Source organism: Jaculus jaculus, chromosome 6 (genome assembly GCF_020740685.1).
Source record: "Jaculus jaculus isolate mJacJac1 chromosome 6, mJacJac1.mat.Y.cur, whole genome shotgun sequence".
Taxonomy (NCBI): domain Eukaryota; kingdom Metazoa; phylum Chordata; class Mammalia; order Rodentia; family Dipodidae; genus Jaculus; species Jaculus jaculus.
In genome coordinates, this window is record NC_059107.1 from 139,252,732 (window position 1) to 139,274,680 (window position 21,949).

Genomic DNA, 21,949 nt, shown 5'->3' on the forward strand with positions numbered 1-21,949 from the left:
AAACTGATTAACCTGAGATCCTAATCCAAATGAAGTGAGAGAGCCCAGATTTGGACGTCAAAATGGCTGGACTGAATTCTATTCTACACGCAGCTAGCTCTGCAATATGGAACCGTTTACTTGACTTCTTAGGTCTTCAAGTATTCATCTGGAAAATGGAGGTTACAGCAGTACCTCCCTTGTGGTATTGTTGCGATGATGAAGTGAATGGACATTAACGAGGTCATTGCACTTTGAGCCAGGCACGGCTTTGATATGTTGCTTACCTGTCCTTGGCGATCTGGGCTCAGAAATCACAGATGTGCTAGCTCAGTCTTCTTAAGAGATGACATACTGCTTTTTGCATTTTTATATGTAGCAATAGCATCTTTATTTTTTAGTGGATGGTATATCTAACTGAATGTCTCCAAAGTTTAATCATTCAGGTCTGTTCAAGTATCACCATTAACTATATCCCTCTTGGCCTCTTTGCCTCCTGCTGGTTTTCAAATTAAGTTTCAGCTTGAGCTTGAGGAAGTTACGCAGAACACCAGATTACTGTCTGCAGAGAAATTTTCCATTAATAACCTCACTATCATCTTATATGCTACACGATTAGATGGCTCAGGTTTTCGCAAAAAAAAAAAAAAAAAAAAAAAAAAAAAAGGTGTTACTTGCTCTATTAGCATTGAGAAAGGTAGGATGCAAGTTAAAATGGTGAAAGTTCAGATTACATTCCAAGGCAAAATTTGATGCATTCAGGTAAAACGGAAAGGCCCTTAGATGGACAGGCTGGTGTCGGGACCAAGGGTAGTGTCCTTACCGAGAGCAGCAGCAGTACAGTGGGCTATCATGAACCCCGAGTTCAGGCCACCTTCAGCCACCAGGAAGGCGGGCAGCTCACTGAGGGAGGGATTGCAGAGCCTTTCAATTCTTCTCTCACTAATCGCAGCAAGCTCATGAACGCCAATGGCCAAGTAGTCCAGGGCCTGAAAGAACGCCTCAGTTCAGTGGGCCTGAGCTGCAATATACTCTCAGGGTCAAGGGCAATAGTTAGAAGCTTACTTTAGCTGGGTATTCGCCATGGAAGTTTCCTCCTGAAATTGTCTCTCCCCGACTGGCAAAGACCATCTTTCAAGACTAGTTAAGGCTTAAACACCATACTCGTTGATTGCTTCACATGTCACACCCGCTTGCTTTTAGCATTGAAGTGACAGTCCTTGTACCAATGTGGGATAAAGGGAAAGAGGTGGGTCTTTCTGCCAGTGGCTGTTGACATAAAACAACACACACACACACACACACACACACACACACACACACACACACACACGTGTGCGCGCGCACACACACACACACATCATTAAAGTGAACTATGTGCATCTAATTTGGAGGCCAGAAGACATAACATGAAATATTTTCTCTTGAGATTAGAAACTGCTAATTCTCACAACTTAATGATTTAACACTTGCATTTAAAAAATTTATAAGCTGGGCTGGAGAGACGGCTCAGTGGTTGAAGACACTTGCTTGTAAGGCCTGATGGCCTGTCCGGAGCCATAGAGCAAAAGCCTCTCCATTTTGCTTGGGCCTGTTCTTAAATTGACTCATTTGTTAGAAAGCTGGTCCATCCAGCTTGCAATTAGGAATGTTGGTCAGCAGACTGCTTGCAGAATCTTATCTTTTGCAAAAGGCCAGTTTATAGTCAGGCTGTCAAGCCTGACACAGTCAGGCTGTTAAGCCATTGAGGTCAGGCTGTTAAGCCATTGAGGCAAAGTTAGATAAACACTCGGTTACATCTCCTCTAGGTTCCCTAACAATCCCTTAACCCTAAATCACTTCAGCCAGCTTAACTCCCCACTTTCTTCCCCTATATAACCATTGTGTAAAAATTAAAAATCTGAAGACCTTGATCAGAACATAGACTTGGTCTCCTTCTTTGTGTCTCTTGTCTCTCATCCAGGTTAATTTCCCCTCGGGCCCTTGTTTGACTCCCCGCTGGCTGGGGCAATGGCCCAGATTCAATTCCCCAGTAGCCACGTAAAGCCACTTGCACAAAGTGGTGAATACTTCTGGAGTTCATTTCCAGTGGTAAGAAACCCTGGTGTGCCCGTTCCTCACCTCTCTCTGTCTCACTCTGTCTCTGACTCTTTCTGCTTGCAAATAAATAAAAATTTTATTTTACAAGTTTATAAGCTGCAACTATGAAGAGAACAAGGAGCCATTTTGAAAGAAAATTCTATTTCTTCAGTGAAATTTTTTTCAACAGCAGAAGCTCTTGGATGGAAGGAGACCATCATAATCTCTGAAATTGTCCACATCAGGAACATTTTCAAGCTCTACCTTTTGTGATCCTGTACCAACAAATCCACTTCTGTAAGAGGCAACTCTGGCTTCACTAAATATTTCTCCCCTCAGAGATATTTCAAATTTGTCATGTACTTTTATTTAAACTGCCAGATATCCAGGCAAAGACAGCTACAGATCCTCCTCCTGGTTCAAAAACAATTTTTTGCCCCTCGGGTTAAAGAATATAGTCAACCTCCCATGATCATGTATCAGTGGGTTCAACCAACCTATGGGTGACAATATTCAGAAAAAAGCAGAAAAAAAGTTGTGCCTTTGTTAAACATGCATAGACACCTTTTTTTGTAATTATTCCTCCCATAATATAATATAAGTACTTGCACAGCATTTACTTTTGATTAGGTATTATACGTAATCTTGAGATGATTTAAAGTATAGATAGTTTGATTTTATATAAGGGTCTTAACATCCAAAGATTCTGATGTCTACCAAGGGGTAGGTCCTAGAATCAATTCCCCACAGATACTGGAGGATAACTATAACTGTAGTCAGTACTTATTAATTGGGAAACTTACTGTGTAGGGGGAAGGCTCTGACTTTCAAAGAGTTGAAGATGCATGTGGGCATGTGGAATGATAACACCTTGCAGTGAAGTGACTTTCTGCACATATGATGATAAAACTTTCACGACCCGGTCTCAACCACAGGCCTGGGACTTCTCTCCATTATCTGAATCCTATAGGGATTGACTGGCTACAGGCAATTGTTATCTGCACCAATTTAGAACTGGAATATGTTCTATTTTCCTGTGCTTTTCCTGACTTTGTGGGGCTCTTGATTTTAGCAATTAGATTTTAACTCCAATAATGTCCAACATCATGCAATAGGTTCTCTATATAATAGAAAATTGAGAAATATTCTTTCAGGTGAAATTAAGCTGTGGGAGAACTCTAAAGCACTGAAAATATTGAAAAATTCATCCACAATAGAGTCTTTCATTGAGAAAGCAGAGGTCTTTGGGCTGAAATTCATGCTGGGACAAATGTTTTGGGGAGGATTTACTAAATATCTATCCTCTTCCTCTCATATCCTGTAACCTAGTATCATTTTTTTTCTTTTCCTTTTTTGTTTTAAACTCTGTACAATACCCTTTAAGGTCTAAATTGTGTAAACATACACTAGATCTTCAGTGTCAAGAACAGATGGATGAGCCAGGTGTGGTAGCACACACCTTTATTCCTAGCAGTTGGGAAACCAAGGTAAGAGGATTGCTGTGAGCTGGAAGCCACCCTGAGGCTACATAGTGAATTCCATGTCAGCCTGAGCTAGAGTGAGACGCTACCTCAAAAAAAAATAAATAAGAGAATAGATATATGTATAAGAGTATGTCAAGTGCACAAAACCCACCATTCCATTGTAGAATTTAGTCCCAGCACCCGGGAGGCAGAGGTAGAAGGATTACCATGAGTTCAAGGCCACCCTGAGACTATATAGTGAATTCCAGGTCAGCCTGGGCTAGAGTGAGACCCTACCTCAAAAAACCAAAGGGCAAAAAAAGTTGAGAGATTGACTATCCTAATGTTTATCTAGTGTGGGTTCAGATTAGCTACAATACAATCTGACAGAACATCAAACACAATCCTAAGGTAGGTTTGCAGGAAAGTCTACTCCACACGTCTTGTGAGAGACATGACACAGCCCTTGGGTAGTCCTCTCCTAACTCAGGCTTTCAGAGCTGCCACCTCAGCTCTTTTTCCAGCGTTAAGGATGAAGGCAGTTGGGCAATGGAAGAATGGACTTCTAAGTAGGTCAGCTATCTTCAAAAGCAGTATTGTCTCTGTGCAGACAGCACCCTGATTCATCCCCTCAACTTCATAGCAAAAGCCAATGATGCTGAGACAATTGACCCTAGCAAGGAAAGAAGAGCTTCCTCCTTGAGCAATGGCAGCATTCTTACTATTCTCTGTACAATACAGACACGACATATTTGTGTTTATGGAAACCTGAGCAAAGTCCACATCAGAAGTGAAACTCAAGATGGGGAGGTCTTGACTCTTTAATAACACTTTGGCAAATGATACAACTCTACATATCTCCACCAGCAACCTCAGGAGTGGGTTTTGTCCCATGACTTCATGGAACATCTCAAACAATGCTGGAAATGCCTCCCTGTCATGGGTTCAGTTTGAAAGTACAGCATGTGGGAACCCAAAAGTAGATTCACTGGGCTGCTTCTGCAAATTACTCCAGCCTGGAGATAGTCACTTAGCTGCTAAGCCTCCATGACTAACTCATTTACCTATGCTATGAAAGGGAGCAAATAATTGAGATACTCAAGAAGAAAAAAGGAGGGCTGGAGAGATGGCTTAGCGGTTAAGTGCTTGCCTGTGAAGCCTGAGGACCCTGGTTCGAGGTTTGATTCCCCAGGACGCACGTTAGCCAGATGCACAAGGGGGCACACAAGTCTGGAGTTCGCTTGCAGTGGCTGGAGGCCCTGATGTGCCCATTCTCTCTCTCCACCTGCCTCTTTGTCTCTCTGTCTGTCGCTCTCAAATAAATAAATAAAAATAAACAAAAAAAGATTATTTTGCATCTTCTAATATGACTAGCCAGTCTGTAATTGCAAACCACTAAGCATTCAAAAGATACAGGATTATCTGTTGCACTGTTCAGTTCTGTAGTAATGATGTCCTTCACAAATGCTATTGTGTCATTCACCACACCATGGACCTAAAACACAATCAAATTAACACATATGACTCATTGGCTCCATTAAGAACACCAACATTCTCATAACATCTTTAGACTTTCCCTTGAAACAGTAGTCGTAACTGTAAAAGTACACATGGCTTATTCAGAATATGAAAATACCTTTGATAAATCTTTTGGGGTCTCACTGAAACAAATTAGAAAAAAACTCACCATAATATGCATTCACATATAGAGCAATCTTCAAAATATCATAGTATAGGAGAAAGATGCCAAATCTAGACAGAAAATTTTACTCCCATGTCAGTGGTAGAAGGCAGCTAAATTAAGTTTATACTTGAAACAGAAACAGTCTTAGAAAAACAGATGATGGAAGCTATTTTAGAGCTTGTGAGAAAAAAACATAAGATAATACAAGGAGGCTGTCAGAGGTCACTCAGACGGCAGCCACTACGCTAGGAGAATAAGCTCACGAAGCGTCAGCTGCCATGTCAGAAAGACATCTGCGTTTGCCTGGGGACCGTCAATTGCTTTACAGCCTGACCTGCTTTCCGGCCTTCCAAGAAATCAAGGAGGCAAAGATCAGGCTGTGTGATCTTGGGCAGGGAAGAAACTTAACCCTGCTCATCGGTTCAAAACAGCAAAAGAGGAGCAAGTAACTATCTCATAAGTTGGGAAAATTTAATGGACAGACAATGGAAGTCACGGGTCAAAGTGCCTGTCACATGGAATCAGCTGCCATTCTTTCAGTATTGGGGAGCTCTTAACCCAGGAGTTGTTTTTATAGTTTAATTAATTTGGCAAATTCTTTCCCATAGACAGTTTTGAACTACTGCTTAATAATCTAGTCAGACTAGGACTTGAGAAGGGAAATAAAGCTATTTGCTGTAGGAAGGACTCTCTCTGGCTCTCTAGACCAGATCTTGGTATACACTGGCGTACTGTCTCATGAGATGCCTCTTACTCTCCCCATCAGCTCATGTAAACAAGTTGTATATTTGTAAAATAGGATGTCTGATGTCAGTCTGTTTCACCTACATTTCTTATTTGAAATTGTCTCACAGATTCATTTATAATAATTTACATTCAAGTGTAAAATGTAGATAACATCTACTCGTGGATCGGCACTTGAGTTCAGAATGAAAATTAGTCTTTCCTGTGAACATCCGACTGACTGATTTTCCTATTGTTTCCCCACAGGAAGACACTTATAACTTTATTTAGCAGTTATGTTGAATCCACATAGTAAGTTGTCTATTGAACCGAGAGGAGGTTAAGCAAATCAGCTCAAAAGAAGACCAGCAATTTAGCATATACAATGAGACATTTGCAGTAACTGGAGAAACTGGGTACTTTGTTTGTATGTGTGTGTATGTATATATATATATATGTACATATATATATAGTTTCTAATAGAAGTAGTAAAGAAATTGTGATTATATTTGGCCACAGCATGATTTTCTAAAACCTCCCTCATTCTCCTTTTTCTCTGACCATAGGGAAGGGAAGGCGTCTTTGTTGGTTTTCATGTTTCTTCTTTTTACCTGTGGACAGCAGCGTAAGGTGTATGCATCCTGAACCCGGTCACAGAACCTGTGGCTTTCTGTGGAAGAAGTGCAGGGAGGAGACCAGGAACAAATCATCAGTCGGACCATGGGATACAGAACCCAATAAAGCCACCCACATAAACTTGCCCAGACCTGCGATTTCTGATGGGTGGTGGTCGGAGTCCAAGAGTGATCGAAACCGAAAAGCAACTTCAATCTGCCCACGATGAGGACGAACAGCATGAATATCTAGAATTGGGGAAGACGGAAGGGCTGAGCAAGTGTGGTATCGGAGTCCGACCACGGTGGAAGCGAACCATCCATGGTGCTGGCGTAGCCCTCAAAAGTCCTGGGGTCATTCATTATTGATCACAAAGACACAGAAACTTCATTCTACAGGCATGTTTTTTTTCTTATTGACTTCGTTCCCTCTACTTTAAATATCCACATGCAAACTGTGTGTACAGTGCATAGGGGTTTGAACTTTGGACAACGGGTCCACCCTTCAAAGAACTAGGCTGACCACAACTGGCACTCTGAATAGTTGCCTTATTTAACCCACTCATGTTTGGCTTTCTACCCTATTTATTATAATAAGGGACCTTTGAAATTCACTGCTTTCTTGATTCAAGGTACTTGTATCATTTTTATGTCTCTCAATTTTCTTACCAAGACAATCTTCATCTTACTTGAGTTTTTAAATACTATGCACAGACTCCTAAAAGCACCACCTAGTTTGACATGCCAACAACCCTGGGTGACCTGGGGCAGGTCATTTAACTCTCCATGATCCATGTCTGTCTACAGATACCATTGTTACAGGAATTGAGTATGGCAGACATCAGTGGAAGCTGTGACAGCCCTAGAAATGCCATGGGCACTTGGGTTTCTCCTTCTTCCCTGCCATCCACTCCCACCACTCCTATGACTAAAGACGTCAACCAATTCCCCATGATTGAATGAGCAACTTGAAGGAGCTTCCAGACTGAATAGGCGCATGAGAGCTTACTGACCAGTGTCGAAGGCTTTAGTGGTGCCCTTCAGCACCTCCAGGGTCAGAGCGGCCACGATGTCAGCCTGCCGGGCAATGGCACTGGCTCTCTCCACGGCTTCACATCCCAGGGACGTGAGCATCTGTGTCCCATTGATGAGTGCCAGGCCCTGCGGGTCAGGAGAGGAGAGTTCCCCACTGTGTTTACCGTAATGAGCCTACTCAGAAGTAGATTTTCTACCTTCTGCTTTTGTAAGAGGAAAACAAGCCAGTCAGCTGAACTGTGTTCATGCATGTCTTCCAAAGTGCAGGGCAGTAATGATTATTCATGCACTTGAGAAGCAAGTGCCTTTATATGTGAAATCAGTACTGTAAATCGGGGGCGGGGGCGGGAAGAGATACCTGCCAAGTGCCCGTGCTCCTCGTTCTCGGGGCTGCTCTGTAGCTGGGGAGTGTAAGTTGTATGAGTCATCATCACTTGGCCCTTTATTATGCTGCATGGTTCATTGAACCTCTCACCATTGTAGACAAGACATCCTAAAACTTATTCTGGCCCAAGCCTTTTGGTTTAAAGCATCTTAAGACATATTTTTCCTCAACCGCTTGTAGAACTAGATCAGGGAACCCTAAGCACTTGTAGCACAAGGGATCTTTTAAACTCTCCTAGAGGGGCCCTTTCCTCATGAGCCGCCTTAAACAAACAGATACGTCAGGTTTGTTTGAAGGAAGCAGTGAGGTTGATATTAAGACTGAAAGCAGCGCCTGCACAAGGATTTGTTACCACCAACACATTTCCTGTGATTCTCTTTACCTCTTTTGGTTTTAGAACAACTGGCTTCAATCCATGTGCTTCCAGAACCTGTAGAATGATTTACAATCATGAAAATGGTTATCAAATGAAATACTAGCCTACTTTTTAAATTTCACATTAAAACCCAGTGAAAGGCTTTAAAGCACAATGTCCATCTTCTAAAAGATTAGAACTGCATGTGCTCTGGTCTAGGATCTACCTCTGTGCTTTAGTCAGAAAGATTTCACTTTCAAATAACTTTTGGATTGAAACCACTGGCTCTGTTGGCAAAAGAATCAATTTTGGTTTCTAGTTCATCTGTTTGGCTTCAATCTATGTGACTCACTTTTTTTTTTTTTTTTTTAATTCAGGTTCCAGGTATACCTGCTCTAAGTTAAGGCTGGGCTCTTGGCTGGCTACCCATATGCTCCTGCCTCCACAGTCTGACCTAAAAATTCCTCCACCCTAATTCTGCTTCCTCTGCCCTGGGTAGAACCTCAGAGCAGGACTTGGTGCCAGATAGGTGCATCACCAGTGATGAGGGATTCCATAATCATAGAGATAGAAGCCTGAGAAGGAAGGGCGTACTGGTCTTTCCTTGAGATAAGAGGAGAAAAGGTGTCAGTAAGTAGGGAAGAAGGAAGAGAGATTCAAAGTAAGGAAAAGACAGATCCAGTGCCATTTAAGCATGTCAACTTTGCAAGATCTGACTACACATCAAGTTCTTTTCGGGGTGTTGGGCTGGGGTTAAGAAAAGTAAAGACAGACAAACTTGGGGATTAAATCACTAGCCTATTGAGTCTCTGAGGATATAGGAACTGCTTAAGGAGTTAATGGAAAAAAAAAAAACTAATCATACAAGCCGTGAGGAAAGCATGAAGGAGGTATATTGGGGACTCAGGGGGTAGGGAAAGGACAGAGGAGGAGAGAGGACAGCTTCCCAGATGACTTTTCAAAAGGAAAAATGAGAGTGAGCCAGGTGGGAATGAAGGACTATACTTGTCCAGGGTTCTCTGCCTAGCACCCAGTATAATCTGGTTTCTGTCATGAGAGAGAACTTTGATTGTATGGGTCACACAAAGGAAACAAACCTCTTGAAGCCACATCAAATCTGGAAGATGAGGAATGTTTTAGGTTATAGAACATGGTTGGATTTGCTGTTGACAAAGGTCAGACTGACAGCTGGGTGAAGGTGGCTGGGAAAACACTGTCCACAGAGACAGCATCTAGATAAGGCTGCATGGGAGAAAGGCACTCTTGGATCTGCATCCCACAGAGGATGGCCTAGTCCCTCACTTCTTCCACATTGGCTCTGAGTCCTTTTCTCTTAGCTACGGCACCTCCCGGCAACTGATCATACATGCTGTAGGCCACTGTGATGGCATATGTAGATAAAGAAAACATACGCTTTCCTGAATAGCTAATCAGGGAAGGAGCTTAGACGATACCAGAACATGCTTTCCAAAGGCCACATAGTGACAAAGATGTCACCATCCACAGCTCTGCGCCCATGAGATCAGATTCCACATTCAACTGTGACAAGAGTGTGACGTGCTCATTGGGCACTGCAAGTTTCGTGGTTGCAGAATATACTTGTGAGGTGAACACTTGCAACCCTCCCTGACTCCCCCAAGGTGATCCTCCAGTCCAGGACTCGTCAGTTGAGTATGGAAGCCAATAGCCTTGCTTCATTTGACTCCTAAGCTTGAGTTGTCTCACACAGCCAACTGTCTTAAGGACGAAGTGGCTGGTATCCTGCAGGAATGGATCCCACCTAGGAGAGTCACGATGGGTAGAAGTTGTTCAGTGTCTTACATATTTAGCATCAGCCCAGCCACTCTTTGGAGACCACATCTTTCCTTCTCCAATCAGCCCCAGAGCAAGATGAGAGAGTGGGGCAAGGTCTCCACTGGCACCAACAGTTCCTTTCTCTGGAACATAGGATAGGCAGGAGGCTACGAGAGAATCAGGCATCAGTTACCTCAAGAGTACTTATACCAATTTATAAAATATTTTTTACTTCTTTGTTTATGAGAGACAGAGAGAGAGAATGGGCATACCAGGGTCTCTAGTCACTGAAAATGAACTCCAGGTGCATGTGCCACCTTGTTTGGTTCTGAGAAATGGAATCCGGGTCCTTAGGCTTTGCAGGCAAGCACCTTAACCGCTAACCATCTCTCCCGCCCCACTTACACCATTCTGATTATCTTTACTTTGCCAGTAAAGATGACTCCCACCTCCAAGAGAGTCTAGTCTGGAACAAGCTGTGAGGGTGGAGAGAGGAAAAGAAAAAAAGGGGGGGACTAGGAAGAGGGAAGAGGAGGAGGGGAGGGAGAGGTAGCCAGAAGGAAGAACTCTCTCAGTTACTAAGGTGTTCAAATGCCCATGCTGAAGTGATTCCACTTTCAGAAATTATATGTGATCAGAAACAAACTCTTGTTCATTAAATTATTGTTTATGAAAACAAAATGCTAGGAATTACCAAAATACAGAATCAAAGGATATTCGTGACACAAATGGTATGCATCTATGGAAAGCTATGGGAGAATGTTTGGAAGCATGTGAATGTTCACCTGAAGAATATGAAGTGTCCTAGAAAGACAGTATACCAGGTGTGAACAGAGGTTCTCTCGGGGCAGTGAGACCATAAAAATTTAGTCTCTTTGGCTTATTTGACAGTCATTTAGTTGGTCACCCCACCACCACTTATAAACACACGTGTATTGTTTCGAAGACGTGCCTCCAAATGTGATTTTTAAAGGAGGCTTCTGTTTCCCAAGTTAAAATCAGCTCCAGATGGTGGCGTTTGTTTTCCCCCAATTATTAAATTATGCCACTAGATAATGTCGGTGCCATCCATGGGCCACTTCTAGACCATAGTTCACCTGGGGAATTCTCAGAGTACCAAACTCACCCATTCAACAAAAAGCGGGTTCAGGATTAGAGTTGTGGGTTGGAGAGATGTCTCAGCAGCTAAGGAACTTTCCTGCAAAACCTAAGGACCCAGGATGAATTCCCCAGGACCCATGTAAGCCAGATGCACAAGGTGACACATGCGTCTGGAGTTCATTTGCAGTGGCTAGAGGCCCTGGTATACTCATCTTCTCTCTCTCTCTCTCTCTCTCTCTAATAAACAAATAAATAAAATACTTTAAAAAATATATTAGAAGGCTGGAGAGATGGGTTAGCAGTTAAGGCGCTTGCCTGCAAAGCCTAAGAATGCATGTTTGAATCTCCAGGCCTCACATAGCCAGACCAAAAGCGATACAAGCATGCAATGTCACACATGCATATAAGGGGGCGCATGCATCTGGAGTTCACTCATAGTGGCTGAAAGGTCCTGGCATGCCCTTTCTCTCTCTCTCTCTCTCTTTTTCTCTCTCTCTCAAAAAAGAAAAAAGAAAAAAAATAGAGCTGTACTGACTGGAATATGAGGCTTATGGTGGGGCAGAGCTGATAGTAGAAAATGTGCTGGGGTTGCTGGGGTTGTGTGGTACCCGGGTCTGTTAGCATAGCCTTCTAGACCGTAGGCTGTGTTCTTCACTGGCTGGCCCATACGATCTGCCCTTAGCAACTTGTGCCCTTAGCAATGCATGTGTTCTGTGCACCTGGGCTTCCACTGACCTAAATGTTGTATCCTGAACATGAAGGGACAGCTTTGTGAATCTTATCTCCTATTTAAGAAGGAAGCCCCACAGAGTTGAGTTGCCTCATGTCCTGCAATGGCTTCATGATTAAGTGAATCAGGGCTAGGATGTGGCTCCGTGGTAATGGACTTGCCTAACGTGATTGAGTGAATCACTCTCTTCACATGTCTGATCTACCTTCATAAGAGATTGGATTTTATGGCCCAAGTGTATCTGGTCCATCACCTGGGGATTATTACAAGTTCAGGTCTCCAGCTAGAAGCACTATCTTTGATATGGACACAATCCAGGAGTCTTTATGTTCCCCAATACTTTGGGACAACTTCCTTAGTGACATAGGGATGCCACTGAATTGAAGATCTGAACTTAAAGACAGACTTTAGGGGCTCATTCTTGTCTTAAAGTTGCCTGACAATGAGTGAACAGTGCTACAGGATGAGTTGAAGTTCCCAGGTGTACCTGCTCTGCCACTCTTGATACCTGACCCCCCAATCATTTCTCTTTCTTTTTCCCAAGTTCACTGTCCATTCATCTGAATGATTTTGCCTTCTTAGCTCCATAGATTCCTCACCATCCAGGCCTTCCTTGTAGGACATGCTCATCCTCTATGAAAGGTCAGGCCAGGGGTTCCTTGCCTTACCATTAAATGCTTCAATAACTTGTTTCAGGGTTTCCAGGGAAATGCCACTGTATCCTTTGGCTAAAACATTGATCCTTAAGGCCAAGAGCATCCGACACCTCTCAGGACTGAGTGGTTTCCCAACGCCTACAAAACAGAATATTGACACGTTTTCCAAGAAGACCAAATCTTTTCATACCTCCGAGCTGCCTCCATCTCTCAGATCTCTTTCAAGTTAGTCCAGTCTCGTATTGGCTTTCTGTAGCTGGTTTGATGGTTTTCTCTGCTCTCTGTCTTGCTACTCAAAGCCTTCTTTGTCCAGACCAAGGCAGAGCCATAGATTTGCTTTCTCAGCCTCCCTCGCTAGAATCCTTCAGCGAACCGCACCCTCCCAAACACCTTCAGAATACTGTTGAGACTGTTTGGTACGAGCTCCTTCCGTGAGATGACCCTGGAGTGCACCCTAAGTCGTTCTCTCACTCCTGGCCTTTGTTTCTCTCCCTGAATGTGTCACTCTCTCCACAAGCTGGGACATGTCCCAACCCCACGGCTCAACTTGGCCTTTTTTTTTTTTTGAAGTGCAGCAGAAAGGCAGTCTGGTTCGATGCCATCTGCTCTTCTTCCAGGTCCCATCTGGGAAACCCTCCAATCCTTAGAATGCACTTGGAGCACAGTCCTTGATGTGGCTGGTAGTGAATGACTCACTGTGTTCTGCTTTGTTTTCCCCCATATAATCAAACACAATCTAGAAGGCATCCAATGGTTTGATGGTTTGAGTGATTTACCTGAAGAGTGAGAACGAACCAAGTTGACCTGAAGCTCCCTGGAAAAGAAAAGCCAAACCTCTCTTAGTCACCTGGGGTGAAAACGCTCCCACCGCTGGCCGGATAAAGGGAAAACCAGGTAAGTCTCTGGGTGGGCAGTCACATGCAGTGGAAGAACCCAGGCCGCCACGTTCTCACTACCCATCTAGATGTGCCAGCCCGAGCCTCACAAGGCTCATGTTGGGGCGACAAGCTTAGCTGTCTCCCAGGGTCACATGAAGATTTGATACCCGAAGCTTGGTCTAGAGCAAATGTTCAACAAATGAGGCACATGTCACCGATTTCCCTCGGTAGAAAAATCTCAGATACAGAGGAAGATGAGATGTGAGTGCGTCAGTATGGGCAAACTTACTGGAGCTTACTGACAGGAATTACCGTTCTGGCAAATTTTCCAAAACCTGTAGTAATGCCATAGACAACTAGAAAACAAAAAATAAAAACAAACAAACAAAAAAATAGACATTATGTGATTAGATATGGGAGGGTTTTTATTTTTATTTTCCCTTCTGTAAAAATAATTTTATGGGCTGGAGAGATGGCTTAGCGGTTAAGCGCTTGCCTGTGAAGCCTAAGGACCCCGGTTTGAGGCTCAGTTCCCCAGGGCCCACATTAGCCAGATGCACAAGGGGCGCACGCATCTGGAGTTTGTTTTCAGTGGCTGGAAGCCCTGGGGTGCCCATTCTCTCTCTCTCTCTCTCTCTCTGCCTCTTTCTCTCTGTCTGTCACTCTCAAATAAATAAAATAATAAAAATAATTTTATAATATAAGACAGAAAAAGAAACGTACCCGTCTTTTCTTTTATGATGCTGTCTATGACCTCTCTGGATTTTTGTACCTTCTTTTCAGCAATTGAAGTGAGCTAGAACGACATTGGTCAGGAGGGAACAAGTAAGCCAAAGGCTTCCGTGACCAGTGAAGGTGAACAGAAACTGTCCTTCCCTCATTCCCCACATACCTTTATTTTGTAGCGTCCCTTCCCCAAGTTGACCAGATCCTCTGTGCTCAGACTGTCCCCATCTAAAGCGATGTACTGCCCAAGAGAAGCAAATCTTAGTACGTGCAGCTCCATGGCTTAACAAGGAGCCTCACACGTGCAGTGTGACACTTGGGAGATTGCTGTGACTGCTGTGGAGCATTGACGTGCTAGCCCAGAGCACAGCTGGGGAGTCACTCCCTCCTGCATTGAGGAAGGAGCCCATCTTAGGGAAAGAGAGCTGGAATGGGCGTGTTTCCCCCTTGGTGTGGGAATAAAGCTGTAATGGTTAAATAGGGCTCTGTTTTGGATCCTTCCAGGTTATTCTGCTGCTATTGTCATCTAGAGCTAGGTGAAAGCTGGTCTAGCTCCGGAATGTCAGTTCCTCTAAGCCCTTTATTTTTCGCCTCTTCATAGAGAGTGATGACTCTGTCTGAGGGGCTGTGTGTGTCACAGGGTAGTCATGAGTGCTGGGCATCAAGGACCTCACTACTTGGTGAGTGGCAGAGGAAAGCCGGGTTGTTGGGGGTGGTGGACATTGCTGCAAACGAGTGGACAGGGTCTTTTGATTTCATGGAAGGGTTATGTTTCATTATTTAAATGACTTCCTGCCTAATGACCTTAACAAATGAACATGAGCTGTTTTTTAAGCCATCTTCAGTAAAACCCTATAGTATCAAACACATACACAGAGAGAGAGAGCGAGAGAGGGAGGGAGGGAGGGAGAGAGAAAGGGCTGTCTTAAGCAGAGGCTGGGCAAGGAGAGTTAGAAACTCAGGCACAATGTCTCTTCTAGCTCCCTGCCCTGCTACAGGCAACGGAATGAAAGCCTAGTGTCAAAGCATGGTGTTGGCTAGGATATGAAATCTTCCTCCTCCTCCTCCTCCTCCTCCTCCTCCTTAAACGGGGTCAGGGGAAGTAGAGAGTGTACACCAGACATGATAGGGCTTCATTTTCTTCCCCCACCCCCCTCAAAATGACAAGCACTTTTCAGCTTACCTTTTCAGGCTCCTTGTATTTGCTATATCTGGAGCCAGATAAAGGAAAATGTTTGTACTGGGAGAAAACCCCGGCCCCACTTTGGCAGCGCTGACCAAAGAGGTTGCAAGAAAGGATACAGGTAAACTCCTTCTGGCTGAGAGGGAATGAAATCAGGGGACATTGTGTCGCCTTCTATGACTGAAATAAGAAGAGAAGGAGAAGTCCTTTAGGAAAGGATCACGAGATACAGCCGCTTCCAGCCTTCTGTTGAACCCCCCCCAAAAAAGTACCCCCCAATTCACTGAGCTTGGATTCTATAGGGATGGCTGCTTGAACGTGACCTTCCATGCCTGCAAGTGGCCTTAGCGTCTTTACGCGGGCGAGCAAAACGCAGAGGTTTAAGTGCAAGGGGCCTTTGTCTCCACACCTACTCTGGTCTTCTAACTGTGAAATCTTGACTGGTTGCGTCTATCGAAGGGCAAAATGATTTGGTTACTGCACATGACTTGCGCCTGCAGTCCTGGGTTCAAGTTTACATTTGTTCCCTTACCAAAGCCGAGGAGGAGCCTATCTGTGCGACAACGCGGCGCTGGGCCAGGGCAAACCCTTGAACCCATCTATCCTTCTCTCCGGGTCCCCTGAAGTGGGGGTGACTGCGGAGCCTTCCTGCAGGTCATGCCACACCAGTTCCTCCCCCTCTCCCACGCCCCCCTTCCCTGCGGCCACTCACCCACTTCCACAAACTCGTTGTCCTCCAAGGCCACCTCCAGGGGGTCATCGTTGTCCAGCAGGCCCAAGCCCTTGCAGCGGCGCACAAGGAAGCGCACGTCGTGCACCGAGGCGAAGCCCCCGTTGTCCGGCTTGTTCTTCACGTAGCGCCGCACAGCCTCGCGGCCCAGCCAGCCCACCGTGAGCTGGGCATCCTGGCAGGGCACGGCCAGCCACTCCCCGCGCACGTGCACCGTGTACCTCGGCATGGCTCCTTCTGTCGCAGCCCTGCGGCCACCAGCTGCCGGCGACTTTATCCGAGAGTGACTGCTGGGGTGTGGTCAGCCGGAATGGACCCTCCCTGGCCTTCACTGGCTCACGCTGGACAAATAGTTATTGCAGACCTTGGTGTGTGAGTCCCTTTGGGGTTTACTTTTTCTCTTTTTGTTTTCTTTTCTCTTGGAGCTAAACTAGGGCAGGAGAGGGGCGGTTGGTGGGTAGGTGGACCACGATGGAGCCCTGAAAGCAGAAAGACCTGGAGTCTCCCACCCTGGGCGAGGAGGTGGGATCAGGTCTCTGCTGCTCTCTCCTTCGGACCAGAGTCCCTACTGTCCTCCTCCATAGAGGGCAGCTTATAAACACTGTGTTCCTCTCTCTTTATTGGTAATTACTCAACTGTAAAATGCACCGGGCTAGCCAATTGTGACACCCGGGAGTGTGGCAATCCTCACTCAATTGTTTATTCCACAAACTCGGATTGAGCAACCTCTCCCTACCACTGGTGAGTGATTCTCGGGCGCTTGCCCCACCAAGGAAGACTGAGAAGGCCGGAGATCATTGTCCCAACTGAAGGTCACCTTGGACAAATGAACCACTATGGCTTGGAAGCGCCCACCCTCCCTCAATTTATGGCCCTCAAGCGAGTTGGTAGCCTGTCTCCACAACCAAAAGACAAATTTACAACGGCAGTAATTTGCGTTATTTGCCTGAAGTCGAATCCTGGCTTTGCCATTCCCCAGTTGTCTGAGCTCAGAGAAAGTTCCTTGACTTTTCTTGGCTTCAGCTCCCTCATGCTTAAAGGTAGATCGTAAGGGCGCCTGTTTTAAAGGGCCAAGTGAATTGATATGCATGAAGCCATGAGGACAGATCTTGCCCCTTGGAAATGCTCTGGAAGTGTACAGCATTTCTCTTACCCAGACATCAGCGTTGTGTGACCTCAGTCATTTTGTGAATGTCCTTTCTTGGTACCTGGATGTCCCTCATTCAATTAAACTGCACCCACCATTCCATGCACCCAACTCATTATTGCTAGCATTAAGGACCTCTGAGTAGCATGAAAAAAAGAGTCAAAAAATGTGTGTACTGTTCTAGTTAACCAGCACTTTAATAGGCAGTTAGGCCATAGAAATTTGATTGTTGCAGTAGAAAATCCGGAAGTCAACCAGGTGTGATGGCACATGCCTTTAATCCCAGCACTCAGGAGATAGAGATAGGAGGATTACCATGAGTTCAAGGCCACCCTGAGACTACAGAGTGAATTCCAGGTCTGTCTGAGCTACAGCGAGACTCTACCTTGACAAACAAAAACAAAACAACAACAAAAAATCCTGAAGTCCATTTCAACATCATTAGAAATGGAGACTTAGCTACTGCCAACAAATGTTCATATCCATATCCAGAGAATCACATTCAGATAGTCCACCCTGACTGTACCCTGCACTTACCATCACCAGAATTTAATACATAGGTGTTATATTAAATTTCAATATTAAAAAATTATTTATTTATTTGACAGAGAAAGAGGGAAAGAAAGACAGACAGAGACAGAGAGAGAGAGAGAGAGAGAATGGGCATGCCAGGGCCTCCAGACACTGCAAGTGAACTCTAGACACATTCACACCCTTGTACATTTGGCTAACGTGGGTCCTGGGGAATCAAACCTGGGTTCTTTGGTTTTTCGGGCAAATGCCTTAACCACCAAGCCATCCCTCCAGCCCAAATTTCAATATTTCACTTTCAGATCACAGCCTGCAAGTTCTCCCCTTGCTTTAGTCATCTCTGCCCATGAACCTGACCTCTGGTTAGTCCTTTCTTCTACCCCACTTCCCAGGAAGCTATCTTCTTGCTCACCTAGACCATGCTTGAAGTATTTTTTTTTATATTTTATTTTTATTTGTTTATTTGGGAGAGAGAGAATGGGAGCACAGGAGCCTCCAGCCACTACAAACAAACTCCAGATGTGTGTGCCCCCTTGTGCATCTGCCTAATGTGGGTCCTGAGAAATCAAACCTGGGTCTTTTGGCTTTACAGGCAAACAAAAGCCTTAATCGCTAAGCCATCCCTCCAGCCCAAGCTTGAAGTCCTTTCCAACCATAACTTTGTAGCCAGGCATGGTGGCCCACACCAGCTCTCGGGAGGCAGAAGTAGGAGGATCACAGTGAGTTCGAGGCCTACTTGGGACTACAGAGTTCCAGGTCAGCCTGGGCTAGAATGAGACCCTACTTCAATAAATAAATAAATAGGTTCCAACCCAAACTCTGTGCCTATACTTGCAGAGAAACCTATGCAGAGTCCTCACAACAGACCACTGTTGACCATGGCAAGAGATTTAGCAGCAGAAATTCCTGTGGTCCTGTGTATCTGTGGCATTTAACCTTCCCTCAGTGAGTTTCTCAAACATTTAACTTGCACCCCATGTTCTCAGACATAGGCCTCATCCCCTACATCTCTGGGGAAACTAAAGCCCTTAGATGTGAGCCAACTTCATTCTCCCCTGAACATTCTATACATCAAGTTGTATGTGAGGTGCTGGAATGAGACAGGATATGTTCATTAAAACACATTCCTGGACTTGGTGTCTGGTACAGATACAGGCAGAAAGACTAAGAAGTTCAACTGCTTCTCAGGCTGGAAGGAAACCCCACCTACTGGATGTTCCAAGCTAGGACTGACTTCATTTTTATTTGCAAGCAAGGAGAGAGAAGGGAGAGGGGATTGTTGTGCCAGGGCCTCCAGCCACTGTAAATGAACTCCAGATGCATGCACCACTTTGTGCATCTGGCTGTACATGGATACTGGGGAATCAAACCCAGGTCATTAGGTTTTGCAGCAAGGTGCCTTAACCACTGAGCTATCCCTCCAGCCCAGAACCAACTTTTGATAATAGATACCAGCTCCTAGTGATTTAAGTCACCCCTAGTGTTGGGAGACTCAACAAAGGCCCTAGACATTGTGGCGCAGGCTTAGTTACTCTTTCTCTCTCACACTCTCCAGCTTTCCTTATTTGCTAGGAACAATTCTTCCTGAATTCACAGGTCAGCCTTTTCTTTGACCTCACTTGGTTTGGGCTGGTTTTCCAAGTGGCTTCAGCTAGTGCTTTATTAGCATTTTCTAGTTCATCCAGTAATCATGTGTATATCCATTTCTAAACGGACACAAAGACATTATTAGCTGAGGCAGTGTGAACACTTAGTCTTAGGGTCACCCTGTACATAGTGTGTCTTTGGCGCCCTCTGCCTTTCTCACACCACCTTTCCCTGCTACTCTCCAAGCCTTGGCCAATACACTTGGTGTTGACTGAAGAAGCATTACCTTGGTTTGCCTTGAAGGCTCATAGGGCAATAGAAACCTCAAAAAGAGCTATTTGGGTACATGTATCTGCTCAAGTCTAACCATTTACAATGTGATTATATAACAAAGATTTGAGTTGAGCTCTCTCTTTTGACATTCCTGGCAAGAAAGACTGGTGAGATCTGAGCATTGGGAAGCAGGACTCACGAAAGCATAGGTAACACTGCTGGAGATTGTGGGAACAAGTGAGAAGTCTCCAGATTCCAGAACTGGACAGGAGCATGTCCCTTTGCAACCCGCCCCTTCTTCTTGGCATCCACTCCCCAACTTAGCTTGATTTTCGTATTTTGGTCACTGTGCCACACTTTTAGGAGTTACCTGGTAATCATTCACCCTTATCTAAGCTTATACTCCAAGGTATCATATATTTGGCCAGGGATGGGCCCAGCGTGACTCAGCCTCTCCATGTGTAACTGCAATTCTCGTCTGTCTGCTCAAGGCTTCATTTGGATAACCTTGGCCTTCATGTAGCTGTCAAGTTATCCTCTTCTCCCCTTGCTGATTTCCAGTCATTTGGGTATCTGCGCCTCACAAGCAAAGACTTTGAATGTCTCGGAGGTGTCCAAACTGTGTGGAGGTGTCCCAAGAGTGCTTTGTCATCTATCTTTTATGTGGTTCCGGTTGAATCATTTTTAGTAAGTGTCTATATCCATATGCAGTGTGGATAAAGAATGGCGGCTGGCCACTGAGGTGACGAGGCAGGCTGGAGTGCTAGCTGAGGTGCCCATGGGCAGTGTTCAGGGTGGTCAACGGGAAACACCCCTGCTTAGGGTGGCCAGGCGACCCGTGAGGAACAGAAGACCAAGCACATTAGATCAACAAGATGGGTCCACGGTTGGCAAGCACAGGTTATTGAGGCTTACACCCTTTGGAAGGGGAGTCCATCCCATCTCTACCACGTGGGTGGTGAGCAAGGTTAATTCCTGTTTAAGGTTAGTGAAAAAGCTAAATGCCAGGAATGGTGGTGCATGCCTTTGATCCCAGCACTCAGGAGGCAGAGGTAGGAGGATCACTATGACTTCAAGGTCACCCTGAGACTACATAGTGAATTCCAGGTCAGCTTGGGCTAGTGTGAGATCCTACCTCAAAACAAACAAACAAAAAAAATTATTTTTGGCCTTCCAGCAGCTCAAGTTAATGGAATTCAATAAAATATTATGTGAATAATATGTTGACAACTTGTAATTATACTGAGAAAAAATACTATGAAGTTAATTTAAAAATCTGAAACTTGGGGCTGGAGAGATGGCTTAGTGGTTAAGCGCTTGCCTGTGAAGCCTAACGACCCCAGTTCAAGGCTCGAGTTCCCAGAACCCATGTTAGCCAGATGCACAAGGGGGCACACGCGACTGGAGTTCATTTCCAGTGGCTGGAGGCCCTGGCGTGCCTTCTTTTTCTCTACCTACCTCTTTCTCTGTCTGTCACTCTCAACTAAATAAATAAAAATGAACAAAACAATTTTCCTTCAAAAATCTGAAACGTGAGGCTGAGAAGATGGCTCAGCAGATAAAGGCACTGGCTTGCAAAGCCTACCTGCCCAGGTTCAATTCCCCACCCATTCGCCTAAACCATATGCAAAAAGTGATGCAAGCATCTGCACACACACATGCAAAAAAATATTTTTTTAAAAAAGTATGAGGGCTGGAGAGATGGCTTAGCAGTTAAGGAGCATACCTGTGAAGCCTAAGGACCCAGGTTCAATTCTCCAGGTCCCATGTAAGCCAAACAAACACATGCATCTGGAGTTCGTTTGTGATGGCTAGAAGCCCTGGCATGCCCATTCTCTCTCTCTCCCTCTGACTGTAGTAAATAAAAATAAAATCTTAAGAAAAAAAAGTATGGAAGCCAGGTATGGTGGCATATGCCTTTAATCCCAGCATTTGGGAGGCAGAGGTAGGAGGATCACCATGAGTTCAAGGCCACTCTGAGACTACACAGTGAATTCCAGGTCAGCCTGGGCTACAGTGAGAGCCTACCTCAAAAAAAAAAAAAAAAAAAATCTGGCACTTACACTGGGTGTTGACATACATATATAATCCTAACATACGAAAAGCAAAGGCAGGAGGATTGCTAGTTTGAATCAAGCCTGGGCTGCATAGTAAAACCCTGTCTCAAAGTAAGTAAGTAAATAAATAGATACTTAAAATTTCTAAATCAATAATGTTCACTGAAATTTACTTTACAAAGAATACACCACTATTATGAAGAAGGAGGCAAATTTTAGCGAAATAACTGACAAACTCA

General features: G+C 44.7%; 1 protein-coding gene across 1 annotated transcript in view; it reads right to left on the reverse strand.

Moving 5' to 3' along the window:
• Hal (histidine ammonia-lyase) overlaps positions 1-16,661 on the reverse strand; it is a 29,614-nt gene extending 12,953 nt beyond the window's left edge. Inside the window, exons 1-16 of the mRNA XM_004650192.2 lie at positions 16,098-16,661; positions 15,505-15,565; positions 15,386-15,413; positions 14,369-14,443; positions 14,200-14,272; positions 13,766-13,832; positions 13,375-13,412; positions 12,611-12,736; positions 10,139-10,278; positions 8,345-8,392; positions 7,556-7,703; positions 6,696-6,791; positions 6,540-6,598; positions 4,936-5,016; positions 1,045-1,110; positions 803-968 (exon numbers count right to left, since the gene is read on the reverse strand). Of these exons, the coding sequence (XP_004650249.1) occupies positions 803-968; positions 1,045-1,110; positions 4,936-5,016; positions 6,540-6,598; positions 6,696-6,791; positions 7,556-7,703; positions 8,345-8,392; positions 10,139-10,278; positions 12,611-12,736; positions 13,375-13,412; positions 13,766-13,832; positions 14,200-14,272; positions 14,369-14,443; positions 15,386-15,413; positions 15,505-15,565; positions 16,098-16,344 (1,519 nt within the window). The 5' untranslated portion in view covers positions 16,345-16,661. The remainder of the gene's footprint in view (positions 1-802; positions 969-1,044; positions 1,111-4,935; positions 5,017-6,539; positions 6,599-6,695; positions 6,792-7,555; positions 7,704-8,344; positions 8,393-10,138; positions 10,279-12,610; positions 12,737-13,374; positions 13,413-13,765; positions 13,833-14,199; positions 14,273-14,368; positions 14,444-15,385; positions 15,414-15,504; positions 15,566-16,097) is intronic.
• Positions 16,662-21,949: the final 5,288 nt, after the last annotated feature.